This window comes from Oncorhynchus mykiss, chromosome 6, assembly GCF_013265735.2.
Source record: "Oncorhynchus mykiss isolate Arlee chromosome 6, USDA_OmykA_1.1, whole genome shotgun sequence".
Lineage (NCBI taxonomy): Eukaryota > Metazoa > Chordata > Actinopteri > Salmoniformes > Salmonidae > Oncorhynchus > Oncorhynchus mykiss.
This window is the reverse complement of record NC_048570.1, coordinates 66,573,025-66,597,184: the sequence shown is the minus strand read 5'-3', so window position 1 is coordinate 66,597,184 and position 24,160 is coordinate 66,573,025. Positions and strand designations below refer to the sequence as shown.

Below are 24,160 nucleotides of genomic sequence, written 5' to 3'. Positions count from 1 at the left end.
AGTAAAGCCTCATTCATAGTTAAAGGTTAAATAAAAATAAAACAAAGTCAAATATATGCTCAATTTCTCTGCTGCACTGATCCTGTGCCCACTTTTGCCATTAATCATTGATCAATCCCCCCTTGCACCTCATCTCGATCTTAATCTAAGGGCAAAGGTCAAGGTGTGCCAAGCTTCAATGTAGCAATGACAAGTGCTTCTCTCTCTCTGGGTTTTCACCAGTTAGGCATCAGAACAAAAGGTCTAGTTTAAAGCAGGGTAATTTCTAGGAATAGGTCCACACACACCCTTCACAGTATGTGAAATATCCCCTTTACAATGTAAACTACTGTTCAATTAACTGACTGGGCTGATTATGTGTTAATAAATCAATGACGATACTGTGCAGATATATTGCGTTAATATCACTTGTGTAACTTTCAGTTACCATTAGCTTGAATCACTTGGGTTGGAAAATACAGCAGCAGCATATCAAATCAAATTTTATTGGTCACAAACAGCAGGTGCAGCAAAATGCTTGGGTTCCTAGCTCCTAACAATGCCAAACAAGTACACAAATAATCAAAAACAATATATGAATGTCAGAACAAATCCAGGTAACCCAAATAACACAACGAATAATCCAAATGCAATCTATGCATATATAGGCCTACACCAAAAACATATACTAAGAATGATATGTATAGCAGTAGATATTAGTGAGCCATGTCAACAATCACAGGCAGTGTGTACAAACAACACAACAAATGCAATATTATCCACATATTCCTGATGTCAGATGTTACCTCAAAATAGGAAAATATCACAAATAGATTTGATTCTTGCTTAATTTGTGCTGTAGTCTTTTGTTCTAAAGAAGGTGATCTTGCTGAAAAATGTCAATCTACAAGTGTGGGAGTCTTTGGAAGTGCCAGGCTACCAGCCAAGGTTTTGTTTTGACTAGTCTTGCATTGCCAGACATCAAATTAAGTTTAGACTTAGATAATGACTTAAGGTGGTTTATGTAAAGCAAGTGAATAGTACTGTATTCCATCCTTCCCATCAGATGGAATAGAAAAGCCATAATGAAAAAACAATGGATTGTATTTATTGTATCTGACTTCTCATTTCCGATCACTTTCCAACCTGTTGCCACTTCTCTGCATTTTTTTCAGTTCAAACCAAGCACATGAAGTAATCAACTCTTATTTTTGTGCCAACAGGATTTATCATTGTGCCAACAGGACATGGGAACAAACCCTTCAGGTTGTCTTGTGGTTTAATCAGCTAAAGCACCTAGGTGAGCATTTTTAATTATAATTTAGGTTATCTTGGTGATTAAACAATTACAGTCAAAATAAATATGGCTACTTTATATAATATTTTTAGCTGAGATTTTACAGCCAGTCCAGATAGGATTAGTGTGAAAGACCTGTAATCATCATTAAAAATAACATTTTAAAAAAAGAACATGGAGAGTCGAGCAGTCTACTCATCAAGTGATTTGATAAATTTCTCATAGGAGCAATCGTCCATGAGGCCATCAAGTTCTGCAGGGTTGTCAATAGTCATCTTAATTAGCCAGCCTGGAAGTCAAAGGAGAACAACCATCAGAAAAATTGTCAGGACGGGGGGGTTAATAAGTGTGTTGAATGAGTATTCACCCCAAAAAAATATATATATATAATAATTCACATAAGGTGGCAAGTACCATAGCAGTTAAGAGCATTGGCCCAGTAATCGAATGGTCGCTGGTTCGAAAACCAAAGCGGAATAGGTGAAGATCTGTTGATGTGCCCTTGAGCAAAACAACCCTAATTTTCTCCTGTAAGTCACTCTGGATAAGAGTGTCTGCTAAATTATCAACTGATTTGTCTTGTCACTTGTTCTTGCATAAGATACTCACCCACTTCGTAGCAGGATTTATTCACTAGTCCAGGGTTGACTGCCAGCTCTGTGTTGATTTCAGTTACCTCTCCAGTCAGCGGAGAGTACAGCTCACTAGCCGCCTTCACACTTTCCAAAGCACCAAACTCCTCTGAAACACAAGCAAAGGACATGCATGACCCTCCTTATTGGCAACAAAGCTCGTGGTCACAAGACTCATTTACTTGTGGGAGGAAACTTAAACCTGGAAAAATCTCACCCATTTGTTCAAGTTTTTGCCCCACCTCAGGGAGTCCACAATATACCACATCACCTAATGCTTCCTACAATGGAGGGACACAAATTCTAACATTTTAGCAGCTACACAGAATTTGCAACACAAAATATTCATATTTGAAGTACACGTTGAGGAAATTCTGGGAAAGCATAAAATAAGGCCAATGTAAGTTGTGGTAAACTTCAAGTTCTTGCACAAATATCAGATTGAGCCTCAATTTTTAAGCCAGGCATAATAGTCATACATATGTAAAATTGTCATTCTGGTATATGTCTTTGTATTGCAGGACAAAGTAAAAAGTTCCAAAATAAATATCTCAAGACAATACAGGCATTATGTAGACCAATAAATGTCAGATAAGTAATTTGGAAACAGCAGCAGACTAAATCATTGATAAAAATATCAACCAAACTGCTTACCTGAGCAAATTTGCTGATGCCAACTGTGCCAATTCCTCCCTCTACTCGTACCCACTCGTGCTTGTCTGTGAATTTCAGGGCTGTAAAAATAGACATTCACATCAGATAATGGGATGCATGTGCATAGAAAAACAGCACAGACTAATGTTCAAACTAATAATGTATTAGTACACTACACTGACAGTTGACATGGCCATAATCTCCAAAACTTGACATTTTAGTTTTTCTGTGTTCTAGGAGTACACCACCATTAATTTAGGGTTTCCAAACTCCTAACTGTCCAAAGGACACTAATGTACTATGGGCCAGAGCCAAAAAGTACTGCGCAAAACAGCAAACTTAATTTAAAATACTGGAAGGTGGCAAAAGATACCATTCATGCACTGCCCCACATTCAGCCCTGTAATGTCAAACAAGATGTGAATTGTATTACTATCACCATTGTGATGTCAATTGCTCATACAATGTACCAGCATTCTCTAGCTATTACTGTACATTGTAGTATAGTTGTACACAGTATGAGTGGTGGGAGGGAGCCAACACATTTAAACATCCTTCCTCTAATCTGCTATGTGGGCTGTTCATTCTATTAAATTAACTAGTCATATTTTATATATTTTTTGTACAAATATGTAATCCACAGTTCAAGCAAGAAACATTAAAACGTGGTTTATGTCAACCGCTGTCAATTTTCCCCAATACGCTGGGGAGGAATTAAATGCCTCAACAGTTTCCAATGCTAGCATCAGATCATGCAGAAAAATACAGGTTTGAACCAGATTGTGAACTGTGAAAGATGCTGAGGCATGGCTGGTTTGTCTGAAAGACAAGAGAGCCTTACCTTAATGGAGATCTTCAATATAATTTCTAGACTAAACCACCACCCACAAATTACACCATGCATTTATTTGCAGACTACAAATGTGTTAAATATGCTAAATATAGATGTATGCTCAAATATGTTCCTCCCGACCAGCATTAGACTTGCCTACGTCCAAACTCGTGCGTGATTTGCTCTATGTAATTGTCCATTACACTGGGGCACGAGACAGTGGGTGTCTTGAGTGCTTAACAAGCCCTAATGTTTTTTTAAGACCGCGTTTTACAGTGTCGTCTAAGAAAATAAACTTTAATCGACCTGGCTTCTTTTGGGGACATCCCAGATTGCAGTTTAAGGAAAGCGACCATATAATAAAAAATGTTACGGTTAAACCAACCTAACGCGGGACCGTTGTTCGACAGGCTGGTCAGGGAATCACAAAAGTACATTGGAACTCCATAAAAACAAAATACCTTGATTTCTGTCTGGGAATAACGAGAGAATAGTTTACTTTTAGACCACGTAACGGCCAACATTTGGCTACTTTTTATTTGACCCATCGCCCAAACTTTATCGTAGCAGGGAATGCGTCCTAAACTGTTTACAAACCTGGACATGCTGACCACAAAAATATAAAAATCGCAGTTCACACTCTCACTGACGTGTAAAAATGTACCGTGGGGGATTGACCAAAACAGTGTGCGATTATCCCCTCTGTGACTGGAATGTGTAGCCACAGACCCGTACATCAATTGTGATGTTAATAAATGTAGCATGCAACACCGAGTGCGCCAATTTGGGCAACGTTGTAACAAATTGTTACCTGTGGACAGTCGTGAGGCGGTGCTCAGTGACTGTGCGGGGTTGGCCTTCCATAAGAGCCGATTTGCGGATATCTGTACAGGTCGTGAACGCTGAATCAGTACTGGGGAAAAGTTTGCAGTAAGGCACCGGAACGCTACTCTCATCGCCATCTTCAGTGTCGGCCGAAATGATTACACATGCAATTGACTGAGTGGAACGCGCACCATCACCCTTTGCGCGCTCTCGACATGAAATAGAAGCGGCTTTTCAGCAGGACTTTGTGAAAGTTGAACCGTATTTGCCAATAAGGTTTTTCCTTATATGGATACTCCCAAGGCGTAACAGATGCACAACATAATATTTAGGATACTAATGGCTTTTTCGCATAGTTGGTAGTGTTAGATCTTCTTCAGTCTAAAGTCTACTCTGCATCTTTATGGCATTGTGGAACTAACCAGAAGGTTTGGGCGCGTTCCTCTGCCCAGGCGTTGCCGAAGCATGCCATATTTTACACCACCTGGATATGTATTTTAACTATCATCTCACCACATATGTTAGAACAATCAGTCAATCGATGACGTGGCACACAACCATTGGTTGATTCATGCAACGTCTGAACAGGTGAACGGGACCATTCTCATTATGCTTGGTAGGTTGTAGAAACTGGGTTATGACTAACTAGTTTTTCCTTCATGAATATTACAGCCCTAACTCTCAATGTTTCTATTGTATCCGTTGTACTGTAGTACACAACTTCTGAGATTGGGCAACAGTTCCTAGAACCTAGTGTTGCTTTCATTAAACAAATTGTTTTCTTGGTAGACTTAACACTAGGGTCCTACAGTGCTTTGCAGCATGACTAGAAAGTAACGACTTCATTCACTGGAAATTAACTCACCTTGTGCTCTTCCTCCTTGAACCAACGGTGTTGTACACAGGTCATCCCACAATCCTTTCTTAGGGGATCCATATAGGTGGGGTGCACATTGGTTGTCAAGAGTTCAGTCACCAGGGGTGTATTCATTATGTCTTGCAACAGAAACAGTTTACCGTTTAAGAAACACAGATGCAGAATTAAATGGATTGCTCTACCTGAATTTGTGCAATAGAAACTCTAGTTTGTTGCTAAATGTTTCCCATTTGGAAAAATGAAAAGACAGACAAAACATTTTGTAACAGAATAGGTGGTCATTCTGCCAAACTGTTTCAATTGGACAAATTGCGGTGCGTCCCTACCCGTTTCGTTCGCTTCAGTTTTAAGAAATGTTTCGCACAGATTCGGCTGAATGACTACAACCCTGGTTCATCCAAAAGCTTATGAAAAGGTACATAATAAACACCATGGCTAAAGAACACAGACCAGTAACTTAAGCCTACTACAACAGTATATCAGCTGCAGACACATTCACATGTAACTCCATCATAGGAATACAGATTCACTTTTGTCATTTTATTTTTGTGACAATGGCAGTTGTATGGGTGAACATAGAATTTGTAAAAATAAGTCGTTGACTGTATGGCATACAATAACACAACACAAACATGTCCAGAAACCCTCATTCACTGACATTACATTGGGCTTGGATGTCCAACACTCTAATGAGGGAAGACAGAAAAGAGACAACCGCAAAGTAATACAAGGCAAAACAGCACACAATTGAATGTTTCAACTATGTAAAGGTGGAAAAATAATTGTAAAAAGTAACTTATTTCCCTTAATAATGCAGATTGTAAGATTCAAACCATATGATAAAATGAATAACATTCAACACCACCGGAACACACAGTGAGACCAACAGACCAATCAGATTATTTACCCAGGCTTCATCACCATGCCAACCCCTGCAGAGATCTGCCAGCAGGCGAGGTCACAATACTACACAGAGGTGCCCTCTGTGAGAGGGGCTGTCTTGTTGTCATCAGGCTTCATGGCAGGGAAGAACAGTACCTCCTGTGAAACAGAATTAACAGGTGGTTTCACACAGACACAGAGTCCTGCTGAAGCGTATTCAAGTTTGTAGTGCGTGTGTGTGTAAACAAGCATCAACACAATGTCCCCTACAGCATAATAATAAACATGCATGCCTAAAGCCTTGTACACATTGGCAGTTTGAAGTGACTAAAACGTTTTTTTTGTTTTTTTTTGCATATACAATTAAAATCTGTTATAAAATCTTAAAGCACATGGAATCGGATATTTCAAACCACCTTCGTAGGTGAATCTGATTCCTGGCCATGCAACTTGTTTCTGAATGGTCAAATGTGATTTATTTGCTCGCAACTGTTTTTGACTTATTTGGCTTATCTTGTTTGCTAGCTACTCTGTTCACAGTTTGATAAGAACATGTGGTAGCTAACTAGCTTTTTAATGATTTACAAACAAATGAGTGAATGTGCTAGAAAGCTAAACAGCTACCTAGCTAGCGGACTGTTGTGGCTAGCCAAAAAGGACTCCTTTTGAAAGGTGGATCAGCTTATCGTTTGAGGCTTTATAAGTGTTCTTACACTATGACTTTTAACATTTAAAGGAACAGGGAAACATCCATTGCAAACATTGTTCTGGCCTTAGCTTGCTACATAACATGAGTGATAGGAAGCAGGAGCACCACCAATCAGCCTAAACCACTGCGCACACACCAGTCGTTACTATGACACCTAGCATAGCCATGTCTGCAAATGACTGCCGTCTGAACATACAAAAATCGGATTTGGTCACTTGTAAATTCCTGTTTTTACAGTCAGTATTTCAAAACGAGCTTAAAAACGACATTAATTTGAGCATTAAGGCCTACAGTGTGAACAAGGCTTTAGAGATTGTAAAGGATCTACATTGGGCCTCTGCCTGTATGTACTTTGATTGTACCTTAATGTTGTTGGAGTCTGTGAGGAACATGGTAAGACGGTCAAGGCCCATGCCCCAGCCAGCAGTTGGTGGCAGGCCATACTCTAGTGCCGTGCAGAAAGTCTCATCAACGGACATGCTCTCGTCATCACCCTCTGCCTTGGCCTAATAAAACACAAAAATACACACAGCAGCTAGATGAGAAACTAAAAATAAGTAGCTCATCAAGATTTACAGGGTGGTGACTCAAACGGGAAAATATCAGAAAGAAAATGAAGCACCAATGGTAACTAAGTTGATGTAAGGGAAGACTTTTCGGAAAATACTTCAGTACTACTACAAACAGTTAAAGTCGGAAGTTTACATACACCTTAGCCAAATATATTTAAACTCGGTTTTTCACAATTCCTGAAATGTAATCCTAGTAAAAATTCCCTCATAGGTCAGCTAGGATCACCACTTTATTTTAAGAATGTGAAATGTCAGAATAATAGTAGAGTGATTTATTTAAGCTTTTATTTATTTCATCACATTCCCAGTGGGTCAGAAGTTTACATGCTACCAAATACTAATTTAGTGTATAGCCTTAAAATTGTTTAACTTGGGTCAAACGTTTTGGGTAGCCTTCCACAAGATTCCCACAATACGTTGGGTGAATTTTGGCCCATTCCTCCTGATAGAGCTGCTGTAACTGAGTCCGGTTTGTAGGCCTCCCTGCCCGCACACGCTTTTTCAGTTCTGCCCACACATTTTCTATAGGATTGAGGTTAGGGCTTTGTGATGGCCACCCCAATACCTTGACTTTGTTGACCTTAAGCCATTTTGCCACAACTTTGGAAGTATGCTTGGGGTCATTGTCCATTTGGAAGACTCATTTGTGACCAAGCATTAACTTCCTGACTGATGTCTTGAGATGTTGCTTCAATATATCCACATAATTTCCCTTCCACATGAAGCCATCTATTTTGTGAGGTGCACCAGTCCCTCCTGCAGCAAAGCACCCCCACAACATGATGCTGCCACCCCCGTGCTTCACGGTTGGGATGGTATTCTTCGGCTTGCAAGCCTCCAAACATAATGGCCAAACAGTTATATTTTTGTTTCATCAGACCAGAGGACATTTCTCCAAAAAGTATGATCTTTGTCCCCATGTGCAGTTGCAAACCGTAGTCTGGCTTTTTTAGGGCGGTTTTGGAGCAGTGGGTTTTTCCTTGCTGAGCGGCATTTCAGGTTATGTTGATATAGGACTCATTTTACTGTGGATATACAGTCATGACCAAAAGTTTTGAGAATGACAAATATACATTTTCGCAAAGTCTGCTTGCCTCAGTTTGTATGATGGCAATTTTCAGTTACTCCAGAATGTTATGAAGAGTGATCAGATGAATTGCAGTTAATTGCAAAGTCCCCTCTTTGTCATGCAAATGAACTGTATCCCCAAAAAACATTTCCACTGCATTTCAGCCCTGTCACAAAAGGATCAGCTGACACCATGTCAGTGATTCTCTCATTAACACAGGTGTGAATGTTGACGATGACAAGGCTGGAGATCACTTTCTCATGCTGATTGTGTTCGAATAACTGACTGGAAGCTTCAAAAGGAGGGTGGTGCTTGGAATCCTTGCTCTTCCTCTGTCAACTGTGGTTACCTGCAAGGAAACACGTTCCATCATCATTGCTTTGCACAAAAAGGGATTTAGAGGCAAGGATATTGCTGCCAGTAAGATTGCACCTAAATCAACCATTTATCGGATCATCAAGAACTTCAAGGAGAGCGGTTCAATTGTTGTGAAGAAGGCTTCAGGGGGCCCAAGAAAGTCCAGCAAGCGCCAGGACCGTCTCCTAAAGTTGATTCAGATGCGGGATCGGGGCACCACCAGTAGAGCTTGCTCAGGAATGGCAGCAGGCAAGTGTGAGAGCATCTGCACGCACAGTGAGGCAAAGACTCTGAGGATGGCCTGGTGTCAAGAAGGGCAGCAAAGAAGCCACTTTTCTCCAGGAAAAACATCAGGGACAGACTGATATTCTGCAAAAGGTATAGGGATTGGACTAGTGAGGACTGGGGTGAAGTCATTTTCTCTGATAAATCCCCTTTCCGATTGTTTGGGGCATCCGGAAAAAGCTTGTCCGGAGAAGACACGGTGAGAGCTACCATCAGTCCTGTGTCATGCCAACAGTAAAGCATCCTGAGACCATTCATGTGTGGGGTTGCTTCTCAGCCAAGGGAGTGGGCTCACTCACAATTTTGCCTAAGAACACAGCCATGAATAAAGAATGGTACCAACACATCCTCCGAGAGCAACTTCTCCAAAACATCGAGGAACAGTTTGGTGATGAACAATGCGTTTTCCAGCATAATGGAGCACCTTGGCATAAGGCAAAAGTGATAACAAAGTGGCTTGGGGAACAAAACATCGATATTTTGGGTCCATGGCCAGGAAACTCCCCAGACCTTAATCCCATTGAGAACCTGTGGTCAATCCTTAAGAGGCAGGTGGACAAACAAAAACCCACAAGTTCTGACAAACTCCAAGCATTGATTATGCAAGAATGGGCTGCCATCAGTCAGGATGTGGCTCAGAAGTTAATTAACAGCATGCCAGGGCGGATTGCAGAGGTCTTGAAAAAGAAGGTTCAACACAGCAAATATTGACTCTTTGCATCAACTTCATGTAATTGTCAATAAAAGCCTTTGACACTTACGAAATGCTTGTAATTATACTTCAGTATTCCATAGTAACATCTGACAAAAATATCGAAAGACACTGAAGCAGCAAGCTTTGTGGAAATTAATATTTGTGTCATTCTCAAAATAATTTAGTACCTGTTTCCACCAGCATCTTCACAAGGTCCTTTGCTGTTCTGGGATTGATTTGCACTTTTTGCACCAAAGTACGTTCATCTCTAGGAGACAGAACGCATCTCCTTCCTGAGCAGTATGACGGCTGCATGGTCCCATGGTGTTTATACTTGCGTACCATTGTTTGTACAGATTAATGTAGTACTGTTGGAATCGGCTAAACTTTGAACATTGAGATACTAAATAAAGGATAGAGAAGAAGCCTTGAATAGGAAGAGTGAAAGAGACTGGGTTGTGTGTCAGAAGTTAATGGTTCTCTGTGGGAAGACGGATAGCTTTGGAATGTGTTGGTGGAAAGGAGTAGAGCAACGGTTGAGATAGGGGAGACAGACGGACATCTATGGACTAGGGGAAGGAGGGGTTGAGGTCAGGAGGTGAGGTCAGTTCCCCTTAAGGGAGTAATCAGGGTTTAGTATCTGGTTACCTTCTTCCTGTTGAACCATAAGATGTAAGGATTGGAGAAAGAAGGACATGTGTCCTAAAGTGGGATTGTATATAACTGTGATAGTGAGAAATGTTTTGCTGTCTGAATACAGCTACAGTGCCTTGCAAAAGTATTCAGCCCCCTTGAACTTTGCGACCTTTTGCCACATTTCAGGCTTCAAACATAAAGATATAAAACTGTATTTTTTGTGAAGAATCAACAACAAGTGGGACACAATCATGAAGTGGAACGACATTTATTGGATATTTCAAACTTTTTTAACAAATCAAAAACTGAAAAATTGGGCGTGCAAAATTATTCAGCCCCTTTACTTTCAGTGCAGCAAACTCTCTCCAGAAGTTCAGTGAGGATCTCTGAATGATCCAATGTTGACCTAAAAGACTAATGATGATAAATACAATCCACCTGTGTGTAATCAAGTCTCCGTATAAATGCACCTGCACTGTGATAGTCTCAGAGGTCCGTTAAAAGCGCAGAGAGCATCATGAAGAACAAGGAACACACCAGGCAGGTCCGAGATACTGTTGTGAAGAAGTTTAAAGCCGGATTTGGATACAAAAAGATTTCCCAAGCTTTAAACATCCCAAGGAGCACTGTGCAAGCGATAATATTGAAATGGAAGGAGTATCAGACCACTGCAAATCTACCAAGACCTGGCCGTCCCTCTAAACTTTCAGCTCATACAAGGAGAAGACTGATCAGAGATGCAGCCAAGAGGCCCATGATCACTCTGGATGAACTGCAGAGATCTACAGCTGAGGTGGGAGACTCTGTCCATAGGACAACAATCAGTCGTATATTGCACAAATCTGGCCTTTATGGAAGAGTGGCAAGAAGAAAGCCATTTCTTAAAGATATCCATAAAAAGTGTTGTTTAAAGTTTGCCACAAGCCACCTGGGAGACACACCAAACATGTGGAAGAAGGTGCTCTGGTCAGATGAAACCAAAATTGAACTTTTTGCCAACAATGCAAAACGTTATGTTTGGCGTAAAAGCAACACAGCTCATCACCCTGAACACACCATCTCCACTGTCAAACATGGTGGTGGCAGCATCATGGTTTGGGCCTGCTTTTCTTCAGCAGGGACAGGGAAGATGTTTAAAATTGATGGGAAGATGGATGGAGCCAAATACAGGACCATTCTGGAAGAAAACCTGATGGAGTCTGCAAAAGACCTGAGACTGGGACGGAGATTTGTCTTCCAACAAGACAATGATCCAAAACATAAAGCAAAATCTACAATGGAATGGTTCAAAAATAAACATATCCAGGTGTTAGAATGGCCAAGTCAAAGTCCAGACCTGAATCCAATCGAGAATCTGTGGAAAGAACTGAAAACTGCTGTTCACAAATGCTCTCCCTCCAACCTCACTGAGCTCGAGCTGTTTTGCAAGGAGGAATGGGAAAAATGTCAGTCTCTTGATGTGCAAAACTGATAGAGACATACCCCAAGCGACTTACAGCTGTAATCGCAGCAAAAGGTGGCGCTACAAAGTATTAACTTAAGGGGGCTGAATAATTTTGCACGCCCAATTTTTCAGTTTTTGATTTGTTAAAAAAGTTTGAAATATCAAATAAATGTCGTTCCACTTCATGACTGTGTCCCACTTATTGTTGATTCTTCACAAAAAAATACAGTTTTATATCTTTATGTTTGAAGCCTGAAATGTGGCAAAAGGTCGCAAAGTTCAAGGGGGCCGAATACTTTCGCAAGGCACTGTATGTCGACGCTTTGGGAATAATTAAACTTGGTTAAGCTTCTCTAGTGTCTGTGAGTTATTTACTCTGAAAAATTAGAACCTAACAGTACCTTCAGGCATTTGGAAATTGCTCCCAAGGATGAATCAGACTTGTGAAGGTCTACAATTGTTTTTCCCGAGGTCTTGGCTGATTTCTCTTGATTTTCCCATGATGTCAAGCAAAGAGGCACTGAGTTTGAAGGTAGGCCTTGAAATACATCCACAGGTACACCTCCAATTGACTCAAATGATGTCAATTAGCCTATCAGAAGCTTCTAAAGCAATAACATAATTTTCTGGAATTTTCCAAGTTATTTAAAGGCACAGTCGTATGTAAACTTCTGACCCACTGGAATTGTGATACAGTGAATTATAAGTTAAATAATCTGTCTAAACAATTGTTGGAAAAATTACTTGTGCCATGCACAAAGTAGATGTCCTAACCGACTTGCCAAAACTATAGTTTGTTAACAAGAAATTTGCGGAATGGTTGAAAAACGAGTTTTAATGACTCCAACCTAAGTGTATGTAAACTTCCGACTTCAACTGTAGTTTCTAGCATTACTCAGCCGACTTGCCCAGGCACACTGACCTTAGCCTGTTGCTCAAAGAGCTCCCTCTGTCTGATAGGGTCGTTCAACTCAGTGTAGGCATTACAGATCTCCTTCTTCAATACAAACAGCTCAAAACGCTCCGTCAGGCCTTTCTCTGACCGGTGCCTGTATGGGGAGAGATCAAAGAGAGCATAGATAGATACATCAGCATTGACAAGCAGGGGGCACTGCAATACCTATGACTCAGTTTCAAATGGTAAACTGCAGTCCATTGGAATGTGAATAAGAGCAGTTTTGCTTGTTTTTAAATTAGTGTAATATGGATAGGAAGAGCTCACCATTTGGCCAGGGGGCTCATGATCTGTGGGTGGTCACAGATGAACGTGGGGTTGATACACGTGACTTCCAGGAAATCTCCCACCAACTGCAGGGATAAACATCAACTTCAGTTTAGTCGTGATGTTAACAACACGGAAGGGGTATATAGGAGGAGGGTTTCCTGATGTAGATTAGAAAAGGCACCTTGTCAAGGAGGCGGGCAGTAGTTCTAGGAGGAGGGCACTCCACTCCTTTCTGGGCACACAGTTCATCAAAGAATGTACGGGTCTCTGGGGAGGGTGGAGAGGGACAGGTCAGTAAGACAGCCTAGGAAATTCTATAAATATATAGAGGTATAGCTGTGGCACTGTATTGACCGCCATTCATTCTCTTACCGTCACTGTCGTAGGTGTCAGCAGCTGGGAACTTGACGCCCATCTCCTTCTCCAGGTCGTGCGTCATGCTGACCCTCCTGAAGGGAGGAGTGAAGTCGATCTCATAGGTCGGGCCCTCTGGACCCTCTGGATGATACTTCACTTTGTACTCTCCAGTGATGTGCTTGACCATTCCTGATGGGAAGAGAGAGAGCAGACCAGTTAGTAAGGGAACCTACCATCGACACACCTTCATATCACTGTGAGCAACACATATACATATATACATATAATATATATACATATATATACATACATACACACATATATATACATATATATATATATACAGTGCCTTGTGAAAGTATTCAGCCCCCTTGAACTTGGCGACCTTTTGCCACATTTCAGGCTTCAAACATAAAGATATAAAACTGTATTTTTTTGTGAAGAATCAACAACAAGTGGGACACAATCATGAAGTGGAACGACATTTATTGGATATTTCAAACTCCATCAGGTTTTCTTCCAGAATGGTCCTGTATTTGGCTCCATCCATCTTCCCATCAATTTTAACCATCTTCCCTGTCCCTGCTGAAGAAAAGCAGGCCCAAACCATGATGCTGCCACCACCATGTTTGACAGTGGGGATGGTGTGTTCAGGGTGATGAGCTGTGTTGCTTTTACGCCAAACATAATGTTTTGCATTGTTGGCAAAAAGTTCAATTTTGGTTTCATCTGACCAGAGCACCTTCTTCCACATGTTTGGTGTGTCTCCCAGGTGGCTTATGGCAAACTTTAAACAACACTTTTTATGGATATCTTTAAGAAATGGCTTTCTTCTTGCCACTCTTCCATAAAGGCCAGATTTGTGCAATATACGACTGATTGTTGTCCTATGGACAGAGTCTCCCACCTCAGCTGTAGATCTCTGCAGTTCATCCAGAGTGATCATGGGCCTCTTGGCTGCATCTCTGATCAGTCTTCTCCTTGTATGAGCTGAAAGTTTAGAGGGACGGCCAGGTCTTGGTAGATTTGCAGTGGTCTGATACTCCTTCCATTTCAATATTATCGCTTGCACAGTGCTCCTTGGGATGTTTAAAGCTTGGGAAATCTTTTTGTATCCAAATCCGGCTTTAAACTTCTTCACAACAGTATCTCGGACCTGCCTGGTGTGTTCCTTGTTCTTCATGATGCTCTCTGCGCTTTTAACGGACCTCTGAGACTATCACAGTGCAGGTGCATTTATACGGAGACTTGATTACACACAGGTGGATTGTATTTATCATCATTAGTCATTTAGGTCAACATTGGATCATTCAGAGATCCTCACTGAACTTCTGGAGAGAGTTTGCTGCACTGAAAGTAAAGGGGCTGAATAATTTTGCACGCCCAATTTTTCAGTTTTTGATTTGTTAAAAAAGTTTGAAATATCCAATAAATGTCGTTCCACTTCATGATTGTGTCCCACTTGTTGTTGATTCTTCACAAAAAAATACAGTTTTATATCTTTATGTTTGAAGCCTGAAATGTGGCAAAAGGTCGCAAAGTTCAAGGGGGCCGAATACTTTCGCAAGGCACTGTATATACATACATATATATACACATATATATACACATATATATATATATATATATATACACATTCCAGAATGATGAAGTAGAAACACCCCCTTCATTCACCCGAGAGAAGCTTCTCTGTGATATCCATCAAGTCATAGTAATCTGCATAGGCCATATAGAATTCGCAGGTGGTGAACTCTGGATTGTGGGTGAGGTCAATGCCTTCGTTTCTGAACTGCCGTCCAATTTCATACACTCTGTCAAACCCCCCAACCACAAGCATCTGGGGAAAAAAGACACAGAAATATGAGCATGGAGTTGAAAGTGTTTTTTCATGTGTTATTGGTCCTTCCTCAGGGGACATGTTACCTTGTGGTAGAGCTCAGGAGCAATCCTCATGTAAAGGTTCATGTCTAGGTCATTATGGTAGGTCACAAAGGGTTTGGCCACAGCCCCACCAGGAATCAGGTTCATCATGGGCGTCTCAATCTGTAAGAAATGTGTGTTGTGGTTTTAAAGTCTCAGTTACCTATCTCCATCTATCACCAAAACGCTGTTTGTGAAAAAGAAGCCTTTAAAATGACTTTCCACATCAAAGAGAAGAGAGCTTTACCCCTCTTGAACTCTTAACCTGAACTCCTCCACACTCCAATGTAATTTCCCTGACACAAGTGCCCCCTAGTGGCCATTTCCCTCACCTCCAGGAATCCCAGCCCGTCCAGGAAGCTGCGGAGGTAAGTGATGATCTTGGCACGTGTTACAAACTTCTGCCTCACATAGTCATTGAGAATCAGATCCAGGTATCGCTGACGGAATCGTGTTTCCTGGAGGCAATTGGTTAGAGATAGTGTGAGGATCCCTAAAAATTGTAATTTCTTCTGCAGGTTACATGAATTAAAGGTGTCCTGTATCATCTCTCATTCATATGAAGGCCTGACATGTTTTCTGTATGTCCACTACAGGATTGTGAAGGTGCTCACCTTGTCCTTGAGACCAAAGTGCAGGTGGGGCAGCATGTGCAAGCAAGGTGAAAGCAGGGTCATCTCTATGGGAATGATGCTCAGTTCGCCCTTTTTGGTCTTCCCTGGATTACCACGAACACCAATGATGTCACCACGCCGCAGCTTGTTGTTGATGCGTACAAACTCCTCCTCAGACTTGTAGCTCCTGACAGGGAAGATTGACAGAAGGGGTTAGAAAAGATACATGTGGGAGTTATGAGCTCACATGAGTAGTGGAGTTCTGGGAAGGACCATGTTCTGTACCTGTTGGTTGCCATAACTTGCAGCTTGACGCCTTCCCCTCGCAAGTCATAGAAGATTAACTTGGCCCCAGACTCTCTCTTGGCATGGACACGACCTGCCAACAACAGAGTTTCACATATGTCAGATTGACCATCAAAACACATTATTCCAACACACAATAGTTGAAAACAGTTGTCAGTACCTGATACATTGAGGACAATGTCTGTTAGCTGGTCTCCAGGCTGTAGGTGGTTGTATTTCTCAATGAACTCTGTGAGCGACAGATCTACATTGTACTTGTGAGGGTATGGGTCCTCTGCTGTGCCCTTCAGAGCCTGGATGGCTTGAGTGCGGATCTTAAAGTATTGCTATTGGGATAAACAATATAAAGTGAGGTTACTGCAAATGTACAAGAGCTCAATTACTGCAGCCCTATTTTTGAGAAATACACTACCGGTCAAAAGTTTTAGAACACCGTCATGTTACAAAATGTCAGGTTTGCATGTACAGTTCCAGTCAAAGGTTTGTATACACCTACTCATTCAAGTTTAAAAAAAACTATATTCTACATTGTAGAATAATAGTGAAGACATCAACTATGAAATTACACATATGGAATCATGTAGTAAGCAAAAAAAAGTGTTGTTACACAAATCAAAATATATTTTACATTTGATATTCTTCAAATAGCCACCATTTGCCTTGATGACAGCTTGGCACATTCTCTCAGCCAGCTTCACCTGGAATTATTTTCCAACTTGTTGGCTGCTTTTCTTTCACTGCGGTCCAACTCATCCCAAACCATCTCAATTAGGTTGAGGTCAGGGGACTGTGAAGGCCAGGTCATCTGATGCAGCACTCCATCACTCTCCTTCTTGGTAAAATAGCCCTTACACAGCTGTAGAGGTGTGTTGGGTCATTGTCTTGTTGGAAAAAAAGGTTGTCCCACTAAGCCCAAACCTGATGGGAAGGCGTATCGCAGCAGAATGCGGTGGTAGCCATGCTGGTTAAGTGTGCCTTGAATTCTAAATAAATCACATACGGCGTAACCAGCAAAGCACCCCCACACCATAACACCACCTCCTCCATGCTTCATGGTGGGAAATACACATGCGGAGCTCATCCGTTCACCTACTCTGCGTCTCACAAAGACACGGTAGTTGGAACAAAAAAAATCTCAAATTTGGACTCCAGACAAAAGAACAAAATCTGAACAGAGATGTGTCTGTTACTTGAACTCTGAAGCATTTATTTGGGAAGCAATTTCTGAGGCTGGTAACTCTAATGAACTTCCTCTGCAGCAGATTGCAGAGGTAACTCTGGGTCTTCCATTCCTGTGGCGATCCTCATGAGGGCCAGTTTCATCATAGCGCTTGATGGTTTTTGAGACTGCACTTGAAGAAACTTTCAAAGTCATTGAAATGTTCCGTATTGACTGACCTTCATGTCTTAAAGTAATGATGGACTCTTTGCTTATTTGAGCTCTTCTGGCCATTATATGGATTTGGTATTTTATCAAATAGGGCTATCTTCTGTATATCCCCCTACCTTGTCACAACACAACTGATTGGATCAAACGCATTAAGAAAGAAAGAAATTCCACAAATTAACAAAGCACACCTGTTAATTGAAATGCATTCCAGGTGACTACCTCATGAAGCTGGTTGAGAGAATGCCAAGAGTGCGCAAAGCTGTCATCAAGGCAAAGGGTGGCTATTTGAAGAATCTCAAATATATTTCGATTTGTGGTTACTATATGATTCCATTTGTGTTTTTTCATAGTTTTGATGTCTTCACTATTATTCTACAATGATGAAAACGGTAAAAATAAGGAAAAACCCTTGACTGAGAAGGTGTCCTAAAACTTTTGACCAGTAGTGTATATACATTTTTAATATTCTACTAAGATCAGCAGTAAATGTTCTCAAGCAAATCACAAGAGGGAGGGAAGGATGAACATAAACATCCATATAGCTCACGTTAGGGTCCAGGGTCTCCTCATCTGCATTCTGATCTGCCTGGTCATTGGTCTCCTTCTGCTCAACCTGCTCTTTGACTTTGGCTTCCTTCTCAGATGCCTTCTTCTCAGCTTTCATTCGCCTCTTCAGCTCACTGACAACAACAACACAGACAAAGAGGGTAACATCAGGGTATCTAGTGGACTCTGCATCGGGGTTGAGGGGACTACTTAATAAAGCCATTCAAGTAATGCCTAAAAAGGGAATCATTCATGACAAAAGGGTGGTTGTTTTTCTCACTGAATGGAAAAGCCACCAACCTTTTGTCACCTCGCCAGCGATTCCCCTGAATTAAAGCTGGGACTGACGCTGCACTGGGGAGAGCGAACTTTACCCCCTGAGCCCTGACCCCAAAGGCTTGGCACACCTGGTGCCTGGCAGTTCTGACCACCAGAGTCAGCATGGTGAAGCAGGATGACCTACTGTGCTACACCAGTCAATGACCAGACCTGGAGAGACACACACACACAGAGCACAGCTGACTTATTTCTGTGAATTTGAAACATGGGACCAACACTTTACATGTTGCGTTTATATTTTTGTTCTGTGTTAACAGGTTTAGTAACAGTGGTATAAAGTAAGTAGAAATACTTTGAAGTACTACTTAAATCATTTTTTTGGGGGGGGGGGGGTGTCTTGTACTTCACTATTTATATTTGGACAATTTTTACTCCACTACATTGGAGTAAAAGTTGCAGGACTTTGCAGTTCGAAAACTCTGCCATCATTTTCAAATGGCCCCGAGATATATCAGGAATGTCTCTCTATAAAGGTCCCTGGGCTCACACCAATATACAGATTTAAGAGTCAAACTGTCATTCAAAATGAACAACCAACCCTGGTCAGTGTTGATATCCTATTTCGGGTCTTAATTTGGTTAAGTTAAATAACCAAGCAACTGATTTTGCTTCTTTTCCATTTCGGCAGTCTCCTAGAATGACTAAATGACGCCTGTATCTCTAGCTGTAGCCACCAAAAAACAATAAGAGGGGAAAAGGGTCAGTCACTCACTCACTTACCCAATGACATCCTCCTTAGCTAGCTAACGTTAGGCGCCATTTTTTAACTTGCTAAATAAATAGCTACATAAATAGATATGATAGCTGATTAGCCACGTTATGACTGACCTGTGATCATTGCCCTTGCTAGGTTTATTGTATTGCAATCCCCAGGATTAGTTACATTTCTTCATATCTGCTGAGTAGTTAAAGCGCCGTCAGTTCAACTTTAAATAGCGCATACAACCCAATTATTTCCCCCCGTTCTATTGATGTTAATGTGATATCAATATGACTGATTAACAAAATAGTGTTGCATTAACCTTTCCATGTTGGCAACCCACTTTAAACAAAATGCAACAATCCAAAATGTAGCCGGCTATTTTTTACAGTGATATGCACACTATTCCCAGATTCCATGTGCGAATGTTGCACGTCGCTAATACACAAGAGAATTAAATGTAAAACATTTTTGGGGATAAAAATAGAATGTGAATTTTCATGTGCCTTAATAACAAACTTGTATGCCATTTGTAAATATGAATCAAAATGTTAAATTACAAGCCTAGTTGATTTAGCTACAGAAAAATACAGGAACCTTCCCGCTGGTCATGATTGGCTGAAATAATGGATGGGATGGACATGCCGAGAGATGAGTTTGGATTGGTCTGCAATGTAGCATGCTTATGTTTATAACATGAGCTACTCAGTACGTCAATCCGTTTGTACTGTATGGGTTGGGATTATGGTTCACTGTTTAGCTAGCTAGCTACCTAAACAAGAGACTCGGCTTCGCCAGAGACACGACCCATCAAGTTAGCCAGATGTGTCTGGGATGATTACAACCATCTATTGTATTTCATGAACATGTGTACATGTCTAGACAATAGTGACACATCCACTTAGGTAGATGTGGCTGGGGGGTGGTTATAGCATTTTCCCCCCACATGACCCATCAATTTAAACAAGTGTGTCTGGGTAAGCATCATCTAATAATTATAAAATATTTTTATGTGGACACTTAATATTGCTACTATGCAAATAACAATTTCACTGTGCCGTTTACACCTTCTGTATCCTGTACCTGTGACAAATACATGTTGATATATAGTGTGTTTACCAAAGACGGTAATGTGAATAACAATATGACCTGCACCGAAGTCAGATTATGATATATGCCTTGGTAAAGTGTATTTTTACTACTACTTTCAACACATTTCGTCTTGAAATCTTTGGTTATTTACTACACTACTCTTACTTTGTTTAGCACATGGCTTCACATGTGAATACTTAAAGAGATGGGTGGGGACAGGCTTAAGAAGGGTGTGAACTATGCTGAATGGGTGTAGACAAAGCTCTCCAGTAGGTGTACCAAAACATTCAATGTCCATTTTCTCACAAGTGGTGACACATGTTTATTAACTTTCAAATGAGAATTACTTCCATTGTTCCTCAAGTGCAGTGTATGATACACCATTTTGTAGCTGATTTCAATTTGTTTTCGGAATAACAATGAATTTTAACATTAATTTCCAATCGTATTCTAATTAAAATCAGGTAAAAACTGTTGAATGAGTCCAAATATTTCTGTAATTTCTTTATTTTGATGATATACCTGACATCGTGAAAATGGGTTTGTCCTGCCTAGTCATGGTTGAGTGTCCAACAAAAAAAAAAAAGCATTTTCTTTTACTTTTGATAATTAAGTATATTTCAAACCAAAGCTTTTACTCAGGTAATATTTTACTCTCACTTTCACTTAAGTAATTTTCTATTACAGTAACTTTACTTTTACTGAAGCATGATAATTTTCTACTGAGTAGGCAGAACATTTTCACTTTCATTCTGAGCTGATCAGACCACGTAACCCAGAAGTAGCTAGCTAAATTCACTATCTTTCAAGCCATCACATTACGGAAGTGAAATAGGATATTTAGCTTGGTTCAATGTTTCCTCAAATATATAGCATATCTGTATGACCTGAAAGGTTGGTAAAGTTGGCAAGCAACTCATTATGGTAAACCCAAAAAGGCAAACACTTCTTCAGCTAAAACGTGGTTTTGTCAATAAACCTAGCTGAAAATAAGGAACTTCACGTCAGCAAATTACCTGGGTAATTTCTACGGTGCAATATGGATTTTGTAATCATCACCATTAACAGAATAGGATGAAGAGCATCCATGTCGCTTGACAGAAAAGACCATTGGAATTTGTATGCACATTCGCAATGGAACAGTCGTTTAACCATCGATCTTTATCCGATCTGATGCAACTGTGTGCAACAATATCCTAAAAATTTGATCGAATAATAACACGGAAGTGAAACACACACCATCAACGTGTTGCACACATATTCATAGATTATTTCCAATAGAAAAGTGATTCGACATTGGCTTACTTTTTGCTGAGTTCATTTGAGTGCACCTCTGTAACGTCAGCCATCTTCCTCGTGCAGCAAGCAAGATCAACGCCAACACACACACACACACACACACACACACACAACTGTACGCAATGACGTCACAACGCGTTCGAGGGCATCAGTCTGACGCAAGACGCTGCGTAAAAGTAGGACAGCACTCAGACCACCAGGGGATCATGTGAGTTTATTTTGTTGTTTCAAATAACTCCATGGGTGGCCTTCATTTTTATCTTCGTTGAAGAACACAGGTCCTTTACTAATTATAAATGTCTAATGCGAATATTAAAATAAATGTCAATATGGATGGAGAGCTAGGGTATGACCACGATGCATTTAATTGATGTTAGTGATGTTACTCTTCAAACATCAAGATTGATGTGCTTGTGCTTGTGATTTTGACATTTCAAATCTTTCACAGTATGGAAAATTCATGTGTCTCCTGAACAACAAAAGAAAAGTTGATCAATGCAAAAATTGAACCAAAACCAAACAACAGAGTGGGTAAATAAATTAGACAAAGGAAAACATATCATCTATCTTTATTAATATAGATACCAGCAGGTTTACATAAATATAACTACTTGGGATGCACAATATATTGATAAGCATATATTGATAAGCATAAGCACATAAGCATATCGGAATAGGCCGATATTAGCTAAAAATGCCAACATCGGCCCGATGTCTAGTTTAACGCAGATGTGCAAAACCGATGTCAAAGCTGACGTGCATACCTATATAGCGTAGGTAGATGACGCCACAAAAAAATATAGCGCTACACGTGCAACATAGCATTCATAACCTAGCCCACAATGTCTGCTGTGTGGATCGAGCAGTCAACAAGTCGAGCAGTCATTTGGAAGATTAAGAAAATTTCATCAAGACAACTCAAAGGCGAAATATCATTAACGTCAAGATAAACTTAACTGCTTGACATTTATGATGAAATCCTGGTTGAGACTGAACAAATGAACAACGAAATAGCACAGCAAGTAAGTGAAAGAAATAGGTTTTCATTATGTTTTACTGGTAATGGGGACATATGTAAATGCCAACAAAATAACTTTTTGGTCAGTGTGTGTGTGTGTGTTTCAACTATTTAACTGTACTAGAATGCTTAAAATATCGGATATCGTATCGGCCAAAAATGTCATAACTACAAGAATATACAAATGCCCCAACAAAAGCAAAAATACATTTTATATGGATTCATTTTTTTAAAGGTAACATTTAAGTTGTTCACTAATCTGGTCTTCCTGTTTTTGAGGCTTACCAATGGTTTACATCTTGTGGTAAACCCTCTGTATTTACTCTGGTGAAGTCTTCTCTTGATTGTTGACTTTGACACAGAAATGCCTACCTCCTAGAGGGTGTTCTTGATCTGGCCAACTGTTGTGAAGGTTTTTTTTTTTACTCGGGAAATAATTATTGTCATCCAACACAGTTGTTTTCAGTGGTCTTCCAGGCCTTTTAGTGTTCCTGAGCTCACCAGTGGGTTCTTTCTTTTTAAGAATGTACCAAATAGTTGATTTGGTCACACATAATGTTTTTGTTATCTCTCTGATGTGTTTGTTTTGATTTTCAGCCTAATAATGGCTTGCTTCACTGGCAGTGACAGCTCTTTGGACTTCATATTGATGGTTAACACCAACAGATCCCAAATGCAAATGTCACACTTGAAATCAGCTCTAGACCTTTTATCTGCTTATTTGTAAATTAACTAATGAGGGAATAACACATACCTGGCCATTGAACAGCTGAGCATCCAATTGTCCAATTACTTTTAGTCCCTTAAAAAAGGGGGGCACATATAAAAAGTGCTATAATTCCTACACCGGTCACCCGATTTGGATGTAAATACCCTCAAATGAACTTCTACACTTTCAGCTCCTTATTTAATTTCAACTCCAATATGCTGTGGTAGACAGCTACAATAATAATAACTTGGTCAATGTCCAAGAAACATCTCAAGGATGATCAATGGAAACAGGATGCACCTGAGCTCAATTTTGAGTCTCATAGAAAAAGGGTCTGAATACTTATTTGACCAAATCAAATATGTTATGTTTTTTATTTTTAATACATTTGCTACAATTTCTAAAAATCTGTTTTCACTTTGTCATAATGGGGTATTGGGTGTAGATTGACGAGGGAAAATCTATTTTAGAATAAGGCTGTAACGTAACAAAAAACGTGAAGGGGTCTGAATACACTGTATACCAGTGTGCACGGTTGTCTGTTTGATGTAATTAAATAGTATATTATTATTTATTATTTGTATCGTTCTATGGCAAATGTACATAATGTGTTTTGTAGTGATGTCTCCATGGAAGATGTTTGTATTGGCTTGTGTCTGGCATGCACAAACTAGACTTATTTATAGATCTGAGAGGAGAACACTGCCATGTTATAGAAAGGCATCATCCCTTTTTATTTAATCAATCGTTTAATGTTGCCATTGTGCTACATGCATGAGTGAGAAAGATCAGTGAGAAAAAGTTGTGATGGACTACTTTCTGCACACTGTCAGTGTGAACCGGAGTGACTCAGTATTGCCACATGCAATCGTGTTCCCTGCACTCAGCCCCTCCCAAGGTT

At 40.3% G+C, this 24,160-nt stretch overlaps 2 protein-coding genes across 4 annotated transcripts; both read right to left on the bottom strand.

Moving 5' to 3' along the window:
• Positions 1–465: 465 nt before the first annotated feature.
• LOC110526391 (glycine cleavage system H protein, mitochondrial) lies at positions 466–4,604 on the bottom strand. 2 transcript variants are annotated; one of them, XM_021607338.2, is made up of 5 exons: positions 4,206–4,604; positions 2,563–2,642; positions 2,126–2,189; positions 1,886–2,017; positions 466–1,565 (listed from the first exon to the last, which is right to left on the bottom strand). In XM_021607338.2, exons 1-5 carry the CDS (start codon positions 4,354–4,356, stop codon positions 1,468–1,470), a joined length of 525 nt encoding a protein of 174 aa, XP_021463013.1. In that variant the 5' UTR covers positions 4,357–4,604; the 3' UTR covers positions 466–1,467. The 2 variants fall into 2 exon arrangements, with proteins under 2 accessions (XP_021463013.1, XP_036836647.1); XM_036980752.1 differs by lacking the exon at positions 4,206–4,604 and adding an exon at positions 3,780–3,846.
• Positions 4,605–5,611: 1,007 nt separating this feature from the next.
• Positions 5,612–21,695, bottom strand: LOC110526389 (lysine--tRNA ligase). 2 transcript variants are annotated; one of them, XM_036980750.1, is made up of 15 exons: positions 21,539–21,660; positions 18,403–18,591; positions 18,104–18,236; positions 16,327–16,492; positions 16,146–16,239; positions 15,861–16,047; positions 15,579–15,704; positions 15,250–15,369; positions 15,001–15,163; positions 13,342–13,515; positions 13,151–13,236; positions 12,967–13,052; positions 12,667–12,793; positions 7,050–7,193; positions 5,612–6,137 (listed from the first exon to the last, which is right to left on the bottom strand). In XM_036980750.1, the coding sequence occupies exons 2-15, from the start codon at positions 18,543–18,545 to the stop codon at positions 6,063–6,065; spliced, it is 1,824 nt and encodes a 607-aa protein (XP_036836645.1). In that variant the 5' UTR covers positions 18,546–18,591; positions 21,539–21,660; the 3' UTR covers positions 5,612–6,062. The 2 variants fall into 2 exon arrangements, with proteins under 2 accessions (XP_036836645.1, XP_021463011.1); XM_021607336.2 differs by lacking the exon at positions 18,403–18,591 and having other exon boundaries at positions 21,539–21,695.
• Between the last annotated feature and the right edge of the window lie 2,465 nt (positions 21,696–24,160).

Bases quoted from the DNA above. Each gene is read 5' to 3' on its own strand.
- LOC110526391 (XM_021607338.2), bottom strand. From the start codon at position 4,356: ATGGCGATGAGAGTAGCGTTCCGGTGCCTTACTGCAAACTTTTCCCCA. The intron at 2,643-4,205 runs GTAACAATTTGT...CTATTTTTACAG, and splicing joins CGCCTCACGACTGTCCACAG to CCCTGAAATTCACAGACAAG. The intron at 1,566-1,885 runs GTGAGTATCTTA...TTTGACTTCCAG, and splicing joins TAAATCCTGCTACGAAGTGG to GCTGGCTAATTAAGATGACT.
- LOC110526389 (XM_036980750.1), bottom strand. From the start codon at position 18,545: ATGCTGACTCTGGTGGTCAGAACTGCCAGGCACCAGGTGTGCCAAGCC. The intron at 16,493-18,103 runs GTGAGCTATATG...TTATCCCAATAG, and splicing joins AGGAGACCCTGGACCCTAAC to CAATACTTTAAGATCCGCAC. The intron at 16,048-16,145 runs GTACAGAACATG...CTTCCCTGTCAG, and splicing joins CAAGTTATGGCAACCAACAG to GAGCTACAAGTCTGAGGAGG.